At 38.2% G+C, this 21488-nt stretch overlaps 1 protein-coding gene across 1 annotated transcript in view; it reads right to left on the bottom strand.

Annotated features, from left to right (window-relative positions):
- Positions 1-21488, bottom strand: part of MYT1L (myelin transcription factor 1 like) — a 361563-nt gene that overhangs the window by 58482 nt on the left and 281593 nt on the right. The window contains exon 17 of the mRNA XM_027840345.1: positions 16813-16875. Within this exon, the coding sequence (XP_027696146.1) occupies positions 16813-16875 (63 nt within the window). The remainder of the gene's footprint in view (positions 1-16812; positions 16876-21488) is intronic.

Consider the following 21488-nt stretch of genomic DNA (forward strand, 5'->3'; position numbering starts at 1 on the left):
TTTGTTGGTAAGGTGATACGTCTGCTTTTTATTGTGCTGTCCAGATTTGCCATGTAAGCATTACTTCTCAGCATTAAAACACCACACAATTGGAAATTGTACTTTGGTATTCAAGCTCATTCTGTTTGCATATTCCCCACTCTACATCATTATGCACCACTTGCCTTGCTTGAATATTCCATTATCCTTCAACTTCTCCATTCATCCAGTGAAGATACATGGTATCTATTCTGCCTGAATCAGGCTTGATTAGGAGGTAAATATTGGGGTGTTCAGGAAACTCCAGTAAGGTATGCCCCATGTGAAAGTGGAGACAATGTGTCTGAAGTCATTAAAAGAAGAGGCAGTGATGTAGTTGGAGGCGGGCAGGGCAAATGTCATCTAAACAAAGGATCAGGAGCACAAACATCATGATAATGGAAAGAGGAGGGGTGGGAGGCTTGTGATTAAGTCAAGCCCAGTAAACACATAAGAGTGAAAGCAACAGCAGAAACCAATAATGAGCCAAAGAAGCTAAGCATAAACCATCCAAGTAGGAGTGGATTGGTAGCTGAATGATAGTTTGGTATGTTCAGAACACACCATGTGAACTACTGTGCAATGTGTTCAATACTGGTGTGCCTGATTGTGCCAATGGTACCTTTTCCCTCAATTACACAAGCAATCAGCATTTACTACATTCCTGCAATGTGTCAGTCACTCTTTTAGATGCTGGGGACTCCAAGACAAAAATAAAATGTTTCCTGCCCTCAAGGAACTTATATTCTAATAGAGAAAATAATATATAATTATTTATAAAAATATATGCAAAATTATATATGTATATGTATACCTATATAATACAATGGAGTTTTGTGGGAGGGAGGACATTAGCAATTGGTGGATCAGGAAAGGCTTTATGTAGAAGGTGGTACTTGGTCTGAGTATTGAAGGTTTTGAAATCTGGGATTCTAATAGGCAGGGGTAAGGACAGGAAGTCTGGTCCAGGCTGGGAGGGATAGCCAGAACAAAGGCAGATGAACAGCATGTGTGAGGAAAAACAAGAAGGTGATTTTTTGCCTGAACTACAGTGGGCCAGAAAGGAGAGTAATGTATACTAAGAACGGAAATGAGCCAGGTTGTGAAAGGGCTTTAAATGTCAAATAGAGGAGTTTATTTCTTGTGCTTGAGGCAGCAGGGAATCACCAAGAGTTTACTGGGTAGAGGAGTAACATGGTCAGATTTGTGCTTCATGTTTATCATTCTGGCAGCTAGGGGGAGGATGGGTTGAACTGGGGGACCAACTTGAGGCAAGGAAATCAACCAGGAGGCCACTGCAATAGTCCAGATGACTAGTGAAGAGGTTCTAAACAAAGGCAGTGGCTGCATGTGAAGTAAGGAATCCAGTGTGAGAGATATTGTGGGAGAAGACATGACAAGATTTGACAAGTGACTGAATATGTGGGGTGAGAGTGAGAAGTTGACAGTTATAAGGCTGGAGGCCTACAACTTCTTAACAGATATAGGGAAGTTCAGAAAAGGGGTGGGTTTGGTGGGGGTGGTCATGAGTTCTGTTTCAGACATGTTAAGTATGGGACCTGTATGGAATACTGAGTTTGAAATGTCCCACAGGTAATTGTTGATGTGGTACTAGAAATCAGGAGGACTAGGGCTAGAGCTATAGAACTGGTGGTCATCTACGTACAGATGATGAGATCACCAAGTGATAGACTACATAGAGGAAATAGAATAGGAGTTAGGACATAGCTTTCATGTAGACCAATATCTGGGAGAATGAAATGGATGAAAAACTAGCAAAACAGACTGAGAAGAAACAGTCATTTAAATTGGAGGAGAACCAGGAGAAAATGATGACATGAAAATCTAGGTAACAGAGTATTTAGAAGGAGAAGGTAATCAACTTGAGTTTTTTTTATTTTATTTTTAGGTAATTGGGGTTAAGTGACTTGCCTAGGGTCACACAGCTAGTGTCAAGTGTTTGGTCTAAGGCCGGATTTGAACCAAGGTCCTCCTGACTTCAGGGCCGGCACTATATCTACTGTGCCACCTAGCTGCCCCTTAACTTGAGTTTTAACTGCTACTAAGATATCAAAGGGGCAGCTAGATGGCAAAGTAGATAGAGCCCTGGGCCTGGAGTCAGGAAGACTCATTTTCCTAAGTTCAAATCCAGCCTCATGCTCTGATTCTTACAATCCAGCCAATAGCCCATAGATGCTCAGATTCCTTAAGAGTCTAGCTAATATGGCGAATCTTCAATAAACCTTGTTTTTGGCTGCAAGAAGATGTGGGTCGAATTCTTTTGGGCAGGACCCCTAACCTCTAGACCGTATCACATGGTTCCCTTACCGGGAAAAACTACCTATACCAAGCTCTTCACCAGCCTGGACTGGAAGACTACAGGCCACTCACCTACAGTTGGTAACAGTGAGTGCCAGCCAATGTCCCCCCATCATTCCCTGGATGCAGCCTGTGCTCAGTCCAGTCAACCTCCTCTTTGGGACCCCCTTGAGGTAGGGACAGCTCTACACCCCTTGCCAGCAGGAAGCAGTTTCAGAAGCCTTTTCCCCTTACCCCAAAAGAATTTGGGTTCCTATTTGTTTGAGGGGGGAATGATAGGGTTGGAATCTGGGTCCCAGAAAGCAAAAACCCTGGACTTTCCCACATGGCCATGGTTCCCCTGAGGCTATAATCCCATCAACTGGCCTTTCATTGTGGCTATACCCAATCTCCCCTCCATTGTCTTGCCTCCCTATGGCCCCTGGCCATTTCCCACCCTTGGTCCCACCTAGGCTCCATTTCCCACCCTTGGGAATTCTATTACCTCATGGACTACTTGGCCACTCCTAGATCCCTCCCACAGTCTTTCTTACTAGCCACTCCCATCCAGATCTCCTTAGGCCCTTCCTCCCATCACCCCAAACTACTTGGCCACTCCTAGATCACTCCCACAGTCTTTCTGTATATAAGGTCCATCTTGTCTCCATTAAGATGCTCTGATTCTAACAATCTAGCCAATAGCCCATAGATGCTCAGATTCCTTAAGAGTCTAACTAATATGGCAAATCTTCAATAAACCCTGTTTTTTGACTGCCAAAAAAAAAAAATCCAGCCTCAGGCACTAATTGTGTAGTTTTGGGCAAGTCACTTAATCCCATTTGCCTCAGTTCCTCATCTAAAATGAGTTGTCTTTGCCCCAAAAAACCCCAAAAAACAAAAAATGAAATGAGGTCACAAAGAGTTGGACACAACTCAACAATAATAACAACAACAAGATGTCAAAAAGAATGAGGAATAAGAAAAAGTTATCACATTTGGCAATTAAGATTTCACTGGTAACTTGGAGGAGATCGTTTCAATTGAGTGATGAGGTCAGAAGCCTGATTGCAAAAGGGTGAGAGTGAGAGATAAAGAGGGCATGACAAGTATAGACAGCTTTTTCTAGTAATTTGGCTTTATCAAAGCAAGGAAATAAATAGGATAACTTGAGAGAACTGTGGGGTCTAATGAGGAGTTTTTAAGGATGATGGAGACTTGGGTGTCTTTTTCTTGTATGGGTTGAACTTGTCTCTGAGGTTCCTTTCAACTCTGAGATTCTTTATTTTTGGGATTCTATGAAACAATCCCTATTTTCATGGAGCTCCCATTCTAATGTAGAAGACAGCAAATACATACAAAGATATGTAGGGTAAACCAAAAAAGAATAAATGCAAATAAATACAAGGCAGTTGGGGAGATTGAGAAAAGCTTTATATAGGAGGTGGTATTTGAGCTGAGTTTTAAAGGAAGAGAACAATTCTGTGAGGGGGTGGTGGTATGGAAGCATATCCCAGACATGAGGGACAACTAGTACTAGGGCAGGGAAACGAGTGCATTACCATAGGAATGGGGCAGAGGCTAACTTTTTTTTTTTTTGGAGGCAATCAGTGTTAAGTGACTTACCCAGGGTCACACAGCTAGTACGTGTATGAGGCCAGATTTGAACTCAGCTCCTCCTGACTCTAGGGCCAGTGCTCTATCCACTGTGCCACCTAGCTGCTCCAATATACTATTTTTTTTAAATGTATATCTCCACCAATGCCTGTATGTGGCAGAGACAATAAAATGTTTATTTCTGTAATTCTTTCCATAATGTCTGGTCTATGTAGTTCAAAACTCTTATTATGTGTATAAGGATACAGTTTGTACTTTAGAATTTTGTTAATTGGCAAGTGTTATCCTTCCTCATTCTGGGGAATGTAAATGAATTCATATAGCCTTTGATAGAATATATACATGCATATGAACACATGCATGGCTATATTCATAAATAAGGCTTTTATTTCCCATAAGGTCTTCATGAATTAAAAGTTTATCCCCCCCCCACCGCATTCCCTATGGAATCTGAATTAGCATTTCACATGTAGGATTCCAAAGGGGATATGGAGGGGGGAAGGGGAGAGGAATAAGAAACTATGAGGCCTTTTGATTTCTCACTTGAGAGAATAACCCATGGTCATTCTTCTGGTACTTGCCAGATAATTGTGTAATATTATGTATCCTACAAGTGTTAATTGCCCCTTGTTTTTTTGGTTTTCATCTACAAAACCAGCTGAGAAAAATCTCCCTTTTGTTGCTCTTCATAAGTATTCACATCTGGGCCCCAGTGACTCTGTAGCACCTGAAAATATATAATATATATGTATATATACACAAAAAGATCCTTCCTGTCTTCCTTATTAGCCAACCTTGAACAAACCAAGGAACGTTCCACTTCCATTTTCTCATCCTCCACCAATCACTGCACTCAAAGTTCCCAAAGCATAGCTCTACAAGTAGAGGTAGCACTTAACACTTTGTTCTACCAGTCACCTTCCTGGAACCCCCAAAGGAGAGCAGAAAACATGTTTAATGAAAGTCAGAGATTCAACATTTCCTACACAAAAAAAGAGAAAGCTGGGAAGCAATCTTCCCTCAATACTAGTGCCTTCCCTCTGAAAAGCTTCCAATTCATACTGTACATACCTTAAACATACACGGTTGTTTTCATGTTATTTCCCCTTTTGGAATGTGAGTTCCTTGAGAGCTGGAACTGTGTATTTTTTGCATTTCTTTGAATCCTCCTCATTTAGCATAGTGCCTAGCACTATAAGAACATAATAAATTTTTGTTGACTTGACTTGAAGCAAAAATAATCAAACAAAAGATGAACAGCCACTTCAGTGTATTATATGGGACATTTATTTTTGGCTGTGAGTTGAACAAGATTACTGCTCAAGTTTCTTCTATCTTTGAGACTTTGATTCTGACATGAAGAAAGTTCTAGAAGGAAGAAGTGTTCCTTTAAAAACAAAGGCAGAAGAACAATTCCAAAGTACAAAAAATAAGAATTCATCTTGGGGCTAAAATGGAACCAGAGACCTCTGGTCATGAGGAAAGGAACAGAGAAATAGCAATGAGAAGTATGCCAATGTAGAAAGAACATAGGCTTTGGTGTCAGAGGCCCTGAATTTGAGCTTCATTTCTGCTTCTTACTATTTATGGTATCCCATTTATTTTATCTGTAAGACTTGATCTTGGAGATCCTTTCCAAATCCTAAGTAGAGTTTAGACTGGAATTAGTAATAAGCTAGATATGGCTGTATAGCCAATGGAAGAATAAAGTCTTAGTACATTGCTGGGCACCCTTGAAGCAGAGAATTGGGCAAAGTGAACCTGCTGTTGAGTTAAACAGGCCAATCGGAAAGGGTACTGTGAGTGTTCTACAGCTCCTGCCAATTATGAGTGCTGCCAAATCTTGGCCAGGGTCCAAATTGACTCAAGGGAAGACCTATTGGCAGTTTTCTTACAAACTTTCCTTAGCTTGGTCTCTTCATTTCCTTCTTAAGCACCTGGTGAGCTCTCTGCATCACAGTAGCTGTACTCTCCACAGTCCCTTCTGTCCCAAAGCTCATAGAGAACAGAAGAGGAGAGATCTTACTAGAGGCTGTGATTCTGATCCTAGAGACTTGGATTTTTAAATCTCTTCAACATAAGAAGTTGCTGTGATATAGCGGCTTTTTTGCATACACACACTCACGCAGACATGGAATACATATATATGTTTATACACAAAAAATCTATGTGTGTGCTTGTGTGTGTGTATGTGTGTGTGTAATATGTATACAGCAGCTAGGTGGCTCAGTGGCTAGAGTACCCAGCGTGGAGCAGGAAGACGAGTTCAAATACAGCCTTAGACATTTATTAGCTATGTGATCTTGGGCCAGTCACTTAACCTCTGACTACCTCAGTTTCTTCAACTATAAAATGAGGATAATAATAGAACCTACCTCCTAGAGTTGTGGTGAGGATAAAATGAGATATTATTTGTAAAGTGCTTAACACAGTGCATAGCACATAGTAGATATCATATAAATGCTAGCTATGAAGCTGCTATATCATAATATATATATGTATATATATAGCTGCTATATAACATAAACACATATATATGCTATTATGTTTATAGATATATTTAACACATGCACATTTATATATATATACATAATACACACACACATATATATTTATAATCAATATGGCATAATAAATTTAAAATTAAAGAACCTGATTTCAGAATCCTAGTTCTGCTACTTGCTCCCTCTATGATCATGAACATATGTTCATGATCATAGAGGGAGCAAGTAGCTGTGGATAGAGCTCCGGCCCTGAAGTCAGGAGGACCTGAGTTCAAATCCTGCCTCAGACCAAACACTTGACACGTTCTAGCTGTGTGACCTTGGGCAACTCACTTAACCCCGATTGCCTCACAAAAAAAATAAAATAAAATAAATTCTCCACATTGTTCCAGTAAGTAAGTGTACTTGCTTTAGGTATGAGCTGACAAGGAGAGATTTACCATTTTGTCTCAGTCTCCTTAGCACATACCACAATGCTAAATATTTTTTGAATTGAAATTCTTCCCCATTTGTGTTTCCTACTTGCCTTTTTAAACAGGAGCATTTACAAGTAACAAGGAGTATCTATCTGTTCCCAAAAAGAAGTTGTTACTTTGATAAACAAGTTTACTTCTATTTTCAAATAAAGTTCATATTCTCCCCCAGATTATTATCCTAATTCACTCCCACTACTAGGCTACCTTTATAACTTGGGAAAGGATTCAGTTGCATTCAACTCAACAGCTACTTCTATATGCAAGATACTGTGCCAAATTCTGGGACTATAAACAGAAAACCTGAGTGGTCTTATATATATATATGTGTGTGTGTGTGTGTGTGTGTGTGTATACATATATATATACACACACATATATACATACATATATACATAGATATATATATACACACACACATATATATATACATATATATACACATGCAGCAGCTTGGTGGCACAGCAGACAGAATGCTCAGCCTAAAGGCAGGAAGACTCATCTTCCTGAGTTCAAATCTGGCCTCAGACACTTACCAACTGTGTGACCCTGAACAAGTCACATCTGGAGAAGGAAATGGCAAAACACTTCAATATCTCTGCCAAGAAAACCTCAAATGGGTCATTAAGAGTCAGACACAACTGAAAACAAGTGAACCACAACAACAAGGTTATCTCGAAGGTCTCTTCCAGCTCCAAATTCTATGACCCAGAATATAATATACAATATATATGTGTGCAGTGAAGTTCTGGCACATAGTAAGCTTATTCATTTATTTATTCATTTAATAAACACTTAGTAAGCACCTACTTTTTACCATCACTATTCTAGGCAGTGGGGATACAAAACCAAAATCAAAACCGTCCCTATCTTCAAAGATCTTATAGTCTACATTAAATATTTGGTTGAATTATATAGTTCAATTTCACCAGCCATAATCAGTTTTAGGAGCTAAAAATAATCCCTTAAGCCTCAGTTCCTTGAAAAAAGATCTAAAAGTTTCTACATAAAGAAGACTTTCTATGTAAATGGTATCTTAAAACTGTCCTCTAAGGAGTTGTTGTTTGTCCTTCATTTTTGAAGAGGACCAATGATATCTGGAAGGTGATGTCATGACTTGCAAGTGAATTATATTTAAGTGAGGCAGGGCTGTGCAAAATCACCAGCCTCATTCTCTCCTCCATAACCATCTGGGTCCAGTGGCAAGATACAGATCAGGATGACTGGAGATGGCCCCACATCCTCTAGGGAATAAGCTTCTTAGGGAAGAGGGATGGTGCCTTAGCCATTACCCCCTACCTTTTAATCATCCTCCACACATCTTCCAAACTAATATTCCTAAAAGACATAGCTGACCATATTATATCCCTTCCCTCTCAGAATCGAGGACCCTAACAGAAAATGCAAACTCCTCAGCCTGGCATTTAATACCCTCCACAATCTGGCTCTCCTAGGCTTTTCCAGTCTTATTGCATCCTACTTTCTTTCCCACACTTTCCTTTACACTAAAACTTCCCTATATGTGACATTCCATCTCTGACCTCTGCTTTTGAAACTTACTTTATATGCCAACTCTTCCTATGTGATACTTTTTTTCACATTCCCCTTTATTAGTATTCTTTTCCTCTCAAAATTACTTTCTGTTACTTTTCATATATTTTCTGTTTATTTAAATGAGTATATGGTTTATCCCTCCTAGTAAAATATAGTTATCCCTTCCACAAGGCGGCGGTGGGGGAGTGTGTGTGTGGGGTGGTTAGGGGCGTGGCATTCCTCTGATCTGAAAAAATCTGCATAAAATTTTTTGGTTCTTTCTTCAGACCAAAGAACAAGTCTGAATTATTGTGGCATTAAAAGAAAAATATGTTGATATTATATGATACCGTACATATATTTTGTACATTTCTGACTTTCTAAACTTTTTTGTGTCATCCGCTTCATGTTGTCTGTGGCTTCCACAAAACTCCCCCTAAAATTCTTAGTTAATTTCTTACGCCATCCCAAGATATATCGAAATTGCAATGGGTAAAGTCATGATATGAAAGGGATAATTGTATAAACTTCTTGAGGACAAGGATCACTCAGGTTTTCTGTTTATAGTCCCAGAATTTGGCACAGTATCTTGCATATAGAAGTGGCTGTTGAGTTGAATGCAACTGAATCCTTTCCCAAGTTATAAAAGCAGCCTAGTAGTGGGAGTGAATTAGGATAATAATCTGGGGGAGAATATGAACTTTATTTGAAAATAGAAGTAAACTTGTTTATCAAAGTAACAACTTCTTTTTGGGAACAGATAGATACTCCTTGTTACTTGTAAATGCTCCTGTTTAAAAAGGCAAGTAGGAAACACAAATGGGGAAGAATTTCAATTCAAAAAATATTTAGCATTGTGGTATGTGCTAAGGAGACTGAGACAAAATGGTAAATCTCTCCTTGTCAGCTCATACCTAAAGCAAGTACACTTACTCACTGGAACAATGTGGAGAATTTATTTTATTTTATTTTTTTTTGTGAGGCAATCGGGGTTAAGTGAGTTGCCCAAGGTCACACAGCTAGAACGTGTCAAGTGTTTGGTCTGAGGCAGGATTTGAACTCAGGTCCTCCTGACTTCAGGGCCGGTGCTCTATCCACTGCACCACCTAGCTGCCCCACGATATGGAGAATTTATAGAAGGCTCAGAATAATATGAATGGAAAATATAACCTTTAAGAAAAAAACAAAGAAATTGGGATTATTTAGGCTGAGAAAAGGGAGACTGACAGAAAACAACAGACAACTATAGACGAATAGTCTTTTTTACAGCAGCTTGGCATAATAGACAGTGGGCTGGCCTCAGAGCAAGGAAGATGTGGGCACAAGTACAGACTAATACTACTGGCTGTGTGACCTTGGGGAAGTCACTTAACCTTAGTGTTTTAGGCAACTCTCTAAAACTATAAATTGTAGAGATAGTACCAGCCTGCATTGGTGGAGGAAATACCCTCACTGGACAGTTATCAATACTGATGAAATTACAGGTATTGTTACTATCTTTGTTTAAAAGATGTTCTCTCCTTCACAAAGTACAGAAAAAGAGGAGAGCTTAGATTAATAGGTTTAGAGGTACCTTGAAGGTTATTTAGTCCAATCTCCTCATTTTACAGGTGAGAAAACTGAAGGATGCAAACTTCCCCATGGTCACACACAATATGTAGCAGAAATGGGAATCCAATCCACATTCTTTGCCTCCAAACCCAGCATTCCTAATGCTATATTTCTTAAACAATAGTAGTAAGGAATTTGTATTTGAGTCATTGAAGGATTTTTGGACAAGTAAGTTGTTTCACTGGAGAGGCATGTATGGATTTTAAAAAGTTAGTCTAATCTGGTCAATGGATTAGATGATGTCTTCAAGGCCTGTGGAAGGGCTTGTGTTTTCTTCTAAGACCATAGTATAACTGTCAAGACAGATCAGGAAGCTCTCCGAGAACCTCTGTGATCTAATATCACTCACTTAGATTATAGTATAAATTTAAACCTTCAATATTAATTCCCACTTCCCTAGTAAGGATTTTCCTTTTACCAGGATAGTGTTTATGTCCAATAGCTCCTTTAACTTCATACCCTACCCCTGAGAGCAGGAAAATAAAACTGGAAAACAACACCACCACTATCACTACCACCGCCATGCTCAGAGAGGCAACACGAAGGCAGTTAGGTGACTCAGTGTGTAGACTGCTAGACTTACAGTCAGGACTGAGTTTAAATTCGGCCTCAGATACTTACTAGCTGTGCGACCCTAGGGAAGTCACTTAATCTCTGCTACAATTTCCTCATCTGTAAAAGGGGGATAATAATAGCTCTACCTCCCAGGATTTTTGTAAGGATCAAATGAGATAATAACTGTAAAGTGCTTAACACATTGTCTGGTACATAGAAAGCACATAATTAATTATACATTATGTGGACATAAAAACTATTATTAAAAACTAAGTTAATATATGTTCTATAGGGATCCTTATGTACAGTTTAGTGACCCCTGTTTCTATTTGAGCTTGATTTCACTGGTATATGTGATGGACTGTACAGGTGAGAAACTTAGGGCAAGGAGGCCGATTAAGAGGTAATTATAATATTCCACATGAGAAATAATAAGGATAGTGACTGTGTGAATAGGGATAAGGGGATAGCTGTGGAAGATATTGTAGAGGTAGGACCAACAAGACTATTTAGCCATTGATTGTCTAGGTAGAACAAGGAAGAAGGAGGAGTCTAGGGTGACTCTAAAGATATAAGGCTGGAGTTTGGAGTCCACAAAAACAGGGAAATTGAGAAACAGGGAAATTCAACTGATTCTATATGGCTATGAATTATGAAACACTTCAATCTTTGAGGAATAAAAATTTCAGGTGATCCAAAAGGCATGGAGAAATGGACAGTGGATATAAATAAACTACATCCTATTACTATCAATGCTTTCCATGCAAGAAGTAAAAGATATCATGGAGTAACTATATAATCAGAAAGGAAGGTGGGCTGGTCATGTGGAGAGAGCAAGGCAGCTAGCTACCTTAGGGATGTACTAGTACTCAGAACAATTAAAGACCCAGAGGAAGGCAACAAGCTAGTTAGATAGATTCTTTTTCAGAGGATTTTTGGGAGGACATGATCACAGATATAATTAGTAATTTTGGCACTTAGGGAAAGTGACACAAAACACACTCTGTGGAAGCAGCATTAAAATACATCATCAAATCAACTTTTTAAGGTAAATTCACTTGTTGAAATGGGGTGAGGGAGATGTAAAGCAAGGTGGAACTGGGCCAAGGATGGCTTACCTGGGGTACAGCCCAATGGAGAGGAAGCATGTCATCTGGTAGCTTTCTATTTTAACTAATCACTTTCATTAACCAGGTGCTCAGTTCAGCTATTTTTATGCTCCCAATACCATCAAAATTTTTGGTCCTTTGGGGTAAAGACTTAGTTCTACCCAATTAATTTATAGCAAGAATCACTGCAGAATGGGTTTTGAAAGAAATGTCCACTGAGGAAATCAGGGGTCCACAGAAATACTGAATTATTAGCCATCAAAAGACATTAGGACATCAAGGTAACTCTGCCTGGCAAAAAGTAATGTGCGAAATAATAAGTAGGGATAGAAGCTAGACCTGTGATTTCATTATCTTCCTCATTAAAGAAATTCCTTCTACCAGTACAGGTAGGCACTTACTTGTCTCTGCAACTTTTAGTCTTTTAGGGAATTCTCAGTGAGAAAATTCCCTCTACCAATGCAAAACATTTGATAACTTATAGTATTAGAGAGTTACTGGGGTCACTGAAAAGTGAAATCACTTGCCCAGGTTTCGCAGGCAGGATGTGTCAGAAGCAGGACTGGAATGGAGGTCTTCAAGAATCCAAACTCTCTCCACAGGACCCTGGCCTTCTGACACCTGAGACAGATTCTATATATATCTATATATAATAAATACCATTTGTTTTTGTCTACATTTGAGTTTACACTCTTCTTTCCAAGAGTAATCCTTACTCTGGTTTTTTAAAGCTGTCACGTATCTTCTGATATGCAAAAGCTCCTAACTAGAGCAGCCTAGCCAAAATAAATACAAATTTACTTTTAAGCTTCTTAGGCTCATGCTAGTAGCATCTTCTTCTTAGTATTGAACTCTTGTTAAGCTTAAGTTACTTAAACAGAATTTAAAAAATTTACACTTAACTTTCTAAGTGGATGGGTGAAAAAATTATTAGACTAAACTATGGCTGATATTATGATGCCAAGCCAACCAATAAATTAATGGAGGGGAAAAATCAGTTTACTGGGAAAAAACCAATCCAACTATCTTTTAAGGCTGTGTAGACTAAACAACAGTGAATAAAATTTGTATTTTTCAAAAAGTTGATTTTATAAGATACAGTTTGTTATTTCAAGATAATGTTTAATCTCCAAACTAAATCATAATGAAGATTAAGTAGCTTAGAATACTATTCACTTCTTACTTCTAACTAAATGTCTAGTTTTCTTCTAAAGTAGTTACCTTAACATGATGGCATGTGATTAGTTTGCTCTTATCATACATTATAATGTATCATGAGTGTAAAACTCTGGTCAAATACACTGGTTAGTGTTGTTACCACGCTCTCAGAGTTAATAATGGTCATGATCATATTTTCTGTTAATGGTAAACTATTAATAGGAAATGTCTTTTTTTAGAAGGGAGTTTTGGTATTATTAGAAAGAGTCTGTTGTATCAAAACAGAATATATCAATAAATTTAACATAACAATATAAATTAAATAGGCACACATCAATAAAAATAGACATACACGTAATGGGAGTCAACTGCAAACACAGACTCCATCAGCTTGCTTGAATGTTGTGACTTCCCCACATGGAGAAGCTGGGAGGCCTACTTCCTGGAGGATCATTATGATGTATAAGAGAAGTGTCTTGGAGAGACCATGGAGCATACTTAACATTCTGTAACTTGTTCTTGTCTGCTAATCACATTGTTGAGATGAAGCTCTTTGATTGTCTACAGAGAATTTAAAAAGGCATCTCAGCTTCAGCTACTTTTTCTTGGCCCTACACTCTCTTCACTTCATTTGGTGACTCCACTCACAGCATCTGGTTAGAGACTATGATGTACGGGCAAAGGTCTTTGGAGCTTCTTCCTCTCTGGGGCCAAATGGCTCTGAGAAACAAGCCTTGGTCCTTAGCCTTTTCATTTGTTCATTTCCATTCTGGCTAAAGGAAGGAGTGTCTCCGACCTTGAGAGTTTCAAAAGTTAGGAGAGGGAGCCACAGGAATCCAAGAGTCACAATCAAGCCTGGATTTTGTAGCCAATGAAGCATTGATGCCCCAAGGAGCAAGGAGTAATTTTGAGGAACTACCTTTAGAACTCCAGCCCAGCAAAAGGATTCATCTGGCAGTCAAGCCACATTCAGACATGAACTTGTTTGGAACAATGGTATGTAGGAATCAAACTCTTATGGGTCTAATCTTCTCCCCCATTCCCCTCATACCCCCACCCCACTGAGATGTGTTGAAGGTGATGTTAATTTATTTCCTCTTTCTGTATCTTTGTAAAATCTAATTGATGTTGAGTGATTAAATGAAACTGGGGTTCTGATAATAGACCCCTTGCAATGGAAGGAACACAGCATAATAACTTAAACAAATGGTAGTAGAGAAGAGAAGCCCACAAATCTCCTGGGGTTGTAAGGTACCCCGGAGATCAGCCTGTCTGGCTATAGAATAGAAACTGGAACTTACATGTTAAATACATACACACATTAAGAAATGCATTCACAAAATATACAAATATATGTATACAATAGAATCTTCTCAACAAATGCTCTCTGATGGCAATGTGTGCATATATACATATATAATCATATACAACATACATAATTATATACATTATAAACATATATATATCCCCCACACATATATATGTGTATGTGTACTTTTTTCTTTCTATATATTAACACCATGGAAAACATGGTCCAGACAAATACTGCTAGCTTAATGTTCAGACTGACCTGGTCTAATGTAGTAGTTCACATGATCAACCATTCTAAATGCCAGCAATGCCTTTCTGGACCATATTGTCCAAAGTATAATTTTTTTTTTAAACTTAAACTTTAAAATCAACTACCATGGTACAGTTTCTGATAATGGGTGTCCTTATGGTAAAAAGAAAAAAAGATACCACAGTTTTTAATTTAACCTTCAACCGAAATTGTGCCAGTCAATGTGCATTTATTAAATGCCAACTATGTGCCAGGCACTGTGTTAATTGCTGGGGATACAAAGAAAGGCAAAAGACATTCCTTGTCCTTGGGAATCTCACAATCTAAAGTGATCAAATTTAATGTAACCAAAGCTGTGATTTCCACACTACTCTAACCATTTAATTCTGATTCATGAGGGCAGTCCAAGCAAGCCCAAACAGAGAACCAGTGCTGTTCTCACCTTGGCTTCAAGTTGTGTGTATTGTTAGTCAACAAGCATACCAACCATACTAGAGACAGATAGGTGGTACATTGTATAGAGTATTGGACTTGGAGAAAGGAACACCTAAGTTCAAATCTATCCTCAGACATTTACTAGCTGTATGACCCTGGGCAATTCACTTAATCTCTGCTTCAGTTTCTTTATCTGTCAAATGAAAATACTAATAATATTTATATAACATTTAACACAGTGCTTGACACATAGCCGTCACTTAGACACATTTCTTTCCTCTGTACTGTTTCACTTGGTGATCTCATTGGCTCTCATGAGTTCAGTTTTCATCTTTCTACAGATGATTCCTTGATCTATACATCTAGCCCCAATCTCCCTTATGAGCTACATCAATCATCAACAACTACGTTTGAGACATCTTGAACTCTTTTGTCTCATAGGTATTTCAAACTAACCATGGCCCAGTGAGAGTTCAGTAAAGGCTTTCAGCAAATGCTAAAAGACACTGGAATGTGTCTTCAGGTGCAAAATAGACATTCCCCACTCTAGGAAAGGTTTGAATAGATCAATTGCATATGAAGAAACAAGCAAGACCATGAATTTGATTGCCCAGGAACATAAACCTCAATATTTCCCTATCATTTCCAGGATAAAATATAAAAAAATCCTGTTTGGTGTTCAAAGTCCTTCATAACCTATCAATTCCCCCCCCCCACACACACGCCCCTCTACTTTCCAGTCTTCCTCCCTACTTCCTTACTGTTCCTCGAACGAAACACCTCATCTCTCCACTCCAGGCATTTTCTCTGGCTTCTCCCATGTCAGGAATGCTTTCCCTCTTCATCTTTCCCTTCTGGCTTCCTTGGCTTCTTTCAAGTCCCAATTAAAGTATAATCTTTTACAGGAAACCTCTCCCAACCTCTTAATTCTAATGCCTTTGTTCTTTTAATTGTTTTATATTTTTCCTCCATATAGTTCATTTATACATACTTGCTTTTTGTCTCCTCCATTAGACCTGTGAGCTCTTTGAGGTCAAGGACTGTCTTTTGCCTTTTTTTGTACCCCCCAGTACTTAGCATAGTGCCTGGCACATAGTAGGCTCTTAATAAATGTTTACTGACTGACTCTCTCTTACCTCTATGATCATTACAACTGCACAGGCCACATTAATCCAGGGCAAAAAACTAGGTGCACATTTTATATCACCAATTGAAATAGATTCATTATTGTTGACAGTGTGCCAAAGGATTTTTTCAAATTACTCCTAATACAAAATTTCCTATCTTGCATGATCAAATAGTTTTACCAGGCAAAGCATGTTTCAAATAATATATGTAAGTATATGTATGTATACATACATACACACATATGCATACACACATATACACAATATGTGTATACATACACATAGGTATATATTTGTAGTACCATGCATGACATTTTTATTTGTTAAGTTATAATATAGTTAAAGTTTTGTTGATCCCTGCTCACATGAACCATTCAGTTCTGTGGTTAAAATCCCAATGTATAAAGGAATGTGTTTGCCTCTCAATGGCTATGATTATTGGGGGTGATAACATATGAGTCCTAGATTGCAGACTGGTTCTTTGGCTTTTCTTGGACTATTTCAAGGTAAGGGAAGACTTCTTTCCTTCTCTCTCAGCATTGCTAAGTTCAAGGCAAAGCTTATTTTAGGTGATGTTTGGGCCTATTTGAGAAAACTCCATCTTAAAGAGCTGTGACATAGTGACAATGATACTATTACAAAGATCTATTTTCCAAGTCAGCCTACATCCTCTATAGCAAAATTCTCTCACTGGTATCAGACTGAGCATGTCCATATAGAGCCTGGTCAGCAGGCTTCCTACACATGCATTATGTTCTGCTAATATCCCACTAATACAATATATTTGAAGAAAAGAATAACCATCATTTTACATACCTTCGATGAGAAGCATAATTGCCAGTAATATGTCCAGAGCCATCACAACCAGGGGTGGGACACCTATAATTAAAATTGAAAATGGCATCATTTACTTAGAAAAAAATAAAAATGTTCATACAATTAAGTTTTTGTTTTCTTTTTGTTGAGGCAATTGGAGTTAAGTGACTTGCCTAGGGTCACACAGCTAGTAAGTGTCAAGTGTCCGAAGCTGGATTTGAACTCAGGTCCTCCTGACTCCAAGGCCGGAGCTCTATCCATTTCACTGCTGCCCCCAAACAATTAAATTCTAAAAAAACACCTTTGCTGAGTTCTCAAAGACCTGTCTCTGCTAATGTCTCACTTACCTCTGTAGAGACAGTACTTGATTGAACCAAAGTTTAAGCCTAACTCAATAAAAATAAAGCACAACTTCCAAATACAAACCTTGGGTCAAATTCCTCCTCGTAGGATGCCATCACGGTTCCAAATAGGAATGTGCAGGAGAGAGCATTCTGTAGCTCTCTGAGCACAAAACAATTTCCCCCCCTTAGGTCATCAAACTATCTGATTTTGAACAACAAATGAGAGCCCCAAAATATAGCCAAATTTTCTCATTGATACTTTCATAATCGGTGTGGCATAATGAATAGAAGGCAAGACCTCAGAGTCAGGACCTGGTTCAAGTCTGGTCTCTGAGTGGTACTAGTTCTACGAGACCTTAGTGTCAACTCTCTAAGACTATAAGTCAGTCAGGCTATCACAAAGGAATTGCAGATCTCCATCCAGATGTGTGGAGGGAGTTTCTATACTGGGAGATCCCAATGGAAGAAATCACAGATACTAATCATGCCATAGTCTCTTTAATTTAGTAGAATGCAGTTCTAATAGGGCTTGTCCCTATGCAGAGCTGGATATACCACAAGTCAAATCTTGTCCCTGGTATAACAACAATGTGGCTACTTACATTAAAAGCCTCATGAAATAGCTTGTAAAGCAGGTGTTATTCTTGGCCCTAATACTCAGTACTGTAAAGGAATCTAGTTGTACTTAATCTAACATTTGGTTACCATAAAAAACCAACACAAGAGACCCTAAGGTATTCTGTGACCTAGGTTCTAATGTGGTCTGAAGGAACAAAAACTTTTATCTTCTCTCAGGCCATCTTTATTGACATAGACCAATTTGACTTCTAGTTGCTCTGCCATCTCTTAGTTACCTTGCCTTCCTTCCAACAACTAAGGTTAAGTTACCTTACTTCACCTATCTTGCCTTAGTTACCTGGTTCATTTCAAATCCTACCTTCTACAAAGGGAGATTTAAAGAACTACCTTTTGGATTACCTTCCAGATATTCTGTATATTGCTATATCTAGTTAGTTACATGTTGTCTCCACCATTAGAATGTATGCTCTTTGAAAGCAAGGATTGTTGTTTGTTTGTTTTTTACCTTTCCTTGTACCACAGAACTTAGCCTATGTTTTAATAAATGCTTGTTTACTGAGTGATTAACTGGCTTAAGCAGTAGAATGTTAAGTTCTTTGTGGGTAGGGCTGTTTTCTGTCTATGTATTGCCAGGCCTATCCCAGTATTTTGCACATAGCAAGGACTTAGTAAATGTTTGTTGAATGTAATGTAATTGAATTAGTTGGTTTTGTTTTTCTGATTGACCAGTTGTGTCACCAAAATGGTTTGTGATTTCAATTTTGGTTAAAACATTTAACCAAGCCACTCTATCATAACCTTTGTCATCTAGAAGAATATTTAGAGCATACTGTCCCATACAAATGATGTCAACTTTGGAGCCAGAAACCAAAAGCCTAAGACCAAGGCTGGTTTTTTTTTGTTTTTGTTTTTGTTTTTGTTTGTTTGATCACTGCCGTGAGTAATCTAATGATTTACAGGATGTCTCACTGACAGTAAGTTAGCAATAGAACAGTCTCACAACACTCACCATGAAACATATAGAGATCACGTTTCGGGCAAAACATGGTATTTTCCCCTAATTTCTCTTCTGGCCCTAAATTACAGTGATGCTAAACAATATCGCCACCTAGTGGCGAAATTATAACTTAGAATTTTTCCTAGGCAAGCCACCTGCTGAGCACCTGCTTCTATTACAAAAGTATACAAAGAAATAAACAAACAAACAAATAAATATGTATATATAATAATGAATACTTAATTAATTAAGGGATTTAGTTAATTAATAATAAATAAATAAATGGATATATACATATATGTGGTTTTACTTGGTTGGTTTAAAATTATTTAATCGTCTTTGTACAGCTCATGAGAGCTTTGTAATGACTTTGTGAATAGAAAGGCATACTTGATATCAAATATTGAGAACATCTTGAGGCTTTGATAGCAAGGAACCTAATTTCTCAAAATGAGAGGATAACTTTCAATAAGCAAAATAGAAAATAAAAAGAAACACAGACCAATTTTAGTTACACAAATGCCATGTTTTGACATAGGGATGTGTGAAAGCCCGTTGTAACTTTAAACTGCTCTAAGTTATGTTCTGTCTCAAGCAAGGGAATGTAATCCTAGCTCTCACAGGATATTTGTCATATCATCTTGAAGACTTGAGCTTAGTTAAGGGCCAGTCCCTAGAGTGAGGGTAACAAACAGCTAAGTGGAAATGATTTCCCCAGGCAGTCTTTCTGGAAGCCAGTAATAGGTAAATGAGAAATGGGTTTCATGTTAATACATTTTTATATCAAGTGGAGAAAAGGTTAAGAGTGATCAAAAAATAAAAGCAGGGAAGAGGAAGAAGCAAACAGGGATTTTAAAAAAATAGTAATACGCACATTGGTGAGAAGATATTTTAAAATGGAGGACTACAGCTTGAACACTCACCTATGGTTTGGTACACATAAACACACATACACACAAACACACAGATTTTGGAAACAAAAGGCTTAGCCGCCTATTTTCAAAATAATTTATTTGGTAGAATTCACCTGGTCATTTCCCTTCCCACTACCCATATTTGATTGAGGATATAAACACAGCCTCCACAGATGTGGGTTGCTCTCCCAAGTGGGTAATTACCTATAAAAATATGGCCCCCAGCAGAGGAAAAGCTGTAACTAATACAAGTTATTGTTCCTCAGCAAAAACTGTGACCTTACAAAAGTTTTGTTCTGAGAATTTACTAAAAATGGGGGAACTGTTTCTTAGCAACCAGCCATTTATATTTGACATTAATTTTCTTAAATATTCCCTTTAGCTCTTCCAAATTAAAATACTTATTGCAAATCTATTCATTTTAATATGAACAAAAATCTTCAGAAATATTCACTGGATTTTCCCACTGCTATTTACAGGTGTTTGCAATATAATACAATGCAGGGATTATCATTTTGTAATGTATATTATTATACCATATTATAATATATCCCATATACCATATTTTGCTTATATAACATGTCAATATTATCATATTATAATGGAGTTATAATATAGAACATATAATATTGTCAGAGCAGATGGAAGTGTGGAAAGAGTTTCCTCACCAGGAATATTCTACATCAAAAGTTTGGAGTAAGCATCTACTTATTGGTTGGATCCTGTCCTCTCAGTCGTTTGAGGAACTCTACCCATGCAGAACAGCATAGTCTTGCAGAGTTGCCTGGGAAGGCTAGGAGGTATTGGCCCATGCAAAGAATCCATTCCCCCTTTCTTGGAATGCAGGCATACCCTCCCTATTCACCTCTGCCTGTTAGAATGTCTAGTTTCATCCAGTGCTTTGTTCAAACACTCCCTTCTCTAAATGAAGCCTTTCCTGATACCCTAGCCTAAAGTACCTTCCCCCACAAAGAAATCTATTTCTTTATATCCCAGAAGTACTTAACAATGCTTATTGCCTGACTGACCTAAGCAGTAGAGTGTTAAGTCCTTTGTGGCCAAGGATGTTGTCTTTCAACTCTCCATTGCCAGTGCCTACCCCAGTATGGTGTCAGTAACAAGTGCTTAGTAGATGCTTGTTCCATGTAATATAACTGACTGACCTGTTTTTATTTTCATAATTAGTTATGTATGTTGTTTCCACTTAGTCTGTTATACACGTGTCAACTGCCAGCTAGACTGTAAACCGTTTAAGGTTTAAGGACTATGAACCTTTTGCCTTTTTGTCCACAGCACCTGGATTAATGCCCAGCACCTTTACCAGACCTGCTATTCCACTATTTTAGGAATCTTCTGGTGAGGAAATACCAATGCAGATCAGCACATGGAAGCACTGAGTAATTACAAGTGACTGCTCAATGTCACACGTAGCTAGGATGTCTCAGAGACAGAACTTGAACTCAGGTTATCCTGACTCCAAAGTTGATCCTTGCTCCAGTGGTATTGTGCGGTTTCTTGTGTATGAATGTACATACACACAATACATACAGAAATACATACATGTGCGCAAATATATGCACATATATATACAGAAACTATATGTCAAATACAGTTATATAATAATACATAATGTAATTTATAGAATTTATAACTATATATGGGCAGCTAGGTGGCACAACGAATAGAGCACTGGGACTGGAGGCAAAAAGACTTATCTTTTTGAGTTCAAATCCAGCCTCAGACACTTACGAGCTGTGTGACTCTGGGCAAGTCACTTCACCCTGTTTGTCTCAGTTTCCTCTTCTGTAAAATGAGTTGGAGAAGGAAATGGCAAATCCACTT

The sequence above is a fragment of the Vombatus ursinus genome, unplaced genomic scaffold, assembly GCF_900497805.2.
Source record: "Vombatus ursinus unplaced genomic scaffold, bare-nosed wombat genome assembly UNPS02014841.1, whole genome shotgun sequence".
In the NCBI taxonomy this organism is placed as follows: Eukaryota; Metazoa; Chordata; class Mammalia; order Diprotodontia; family Vombatidae; genus Vombatus; species Vombatus ursinus.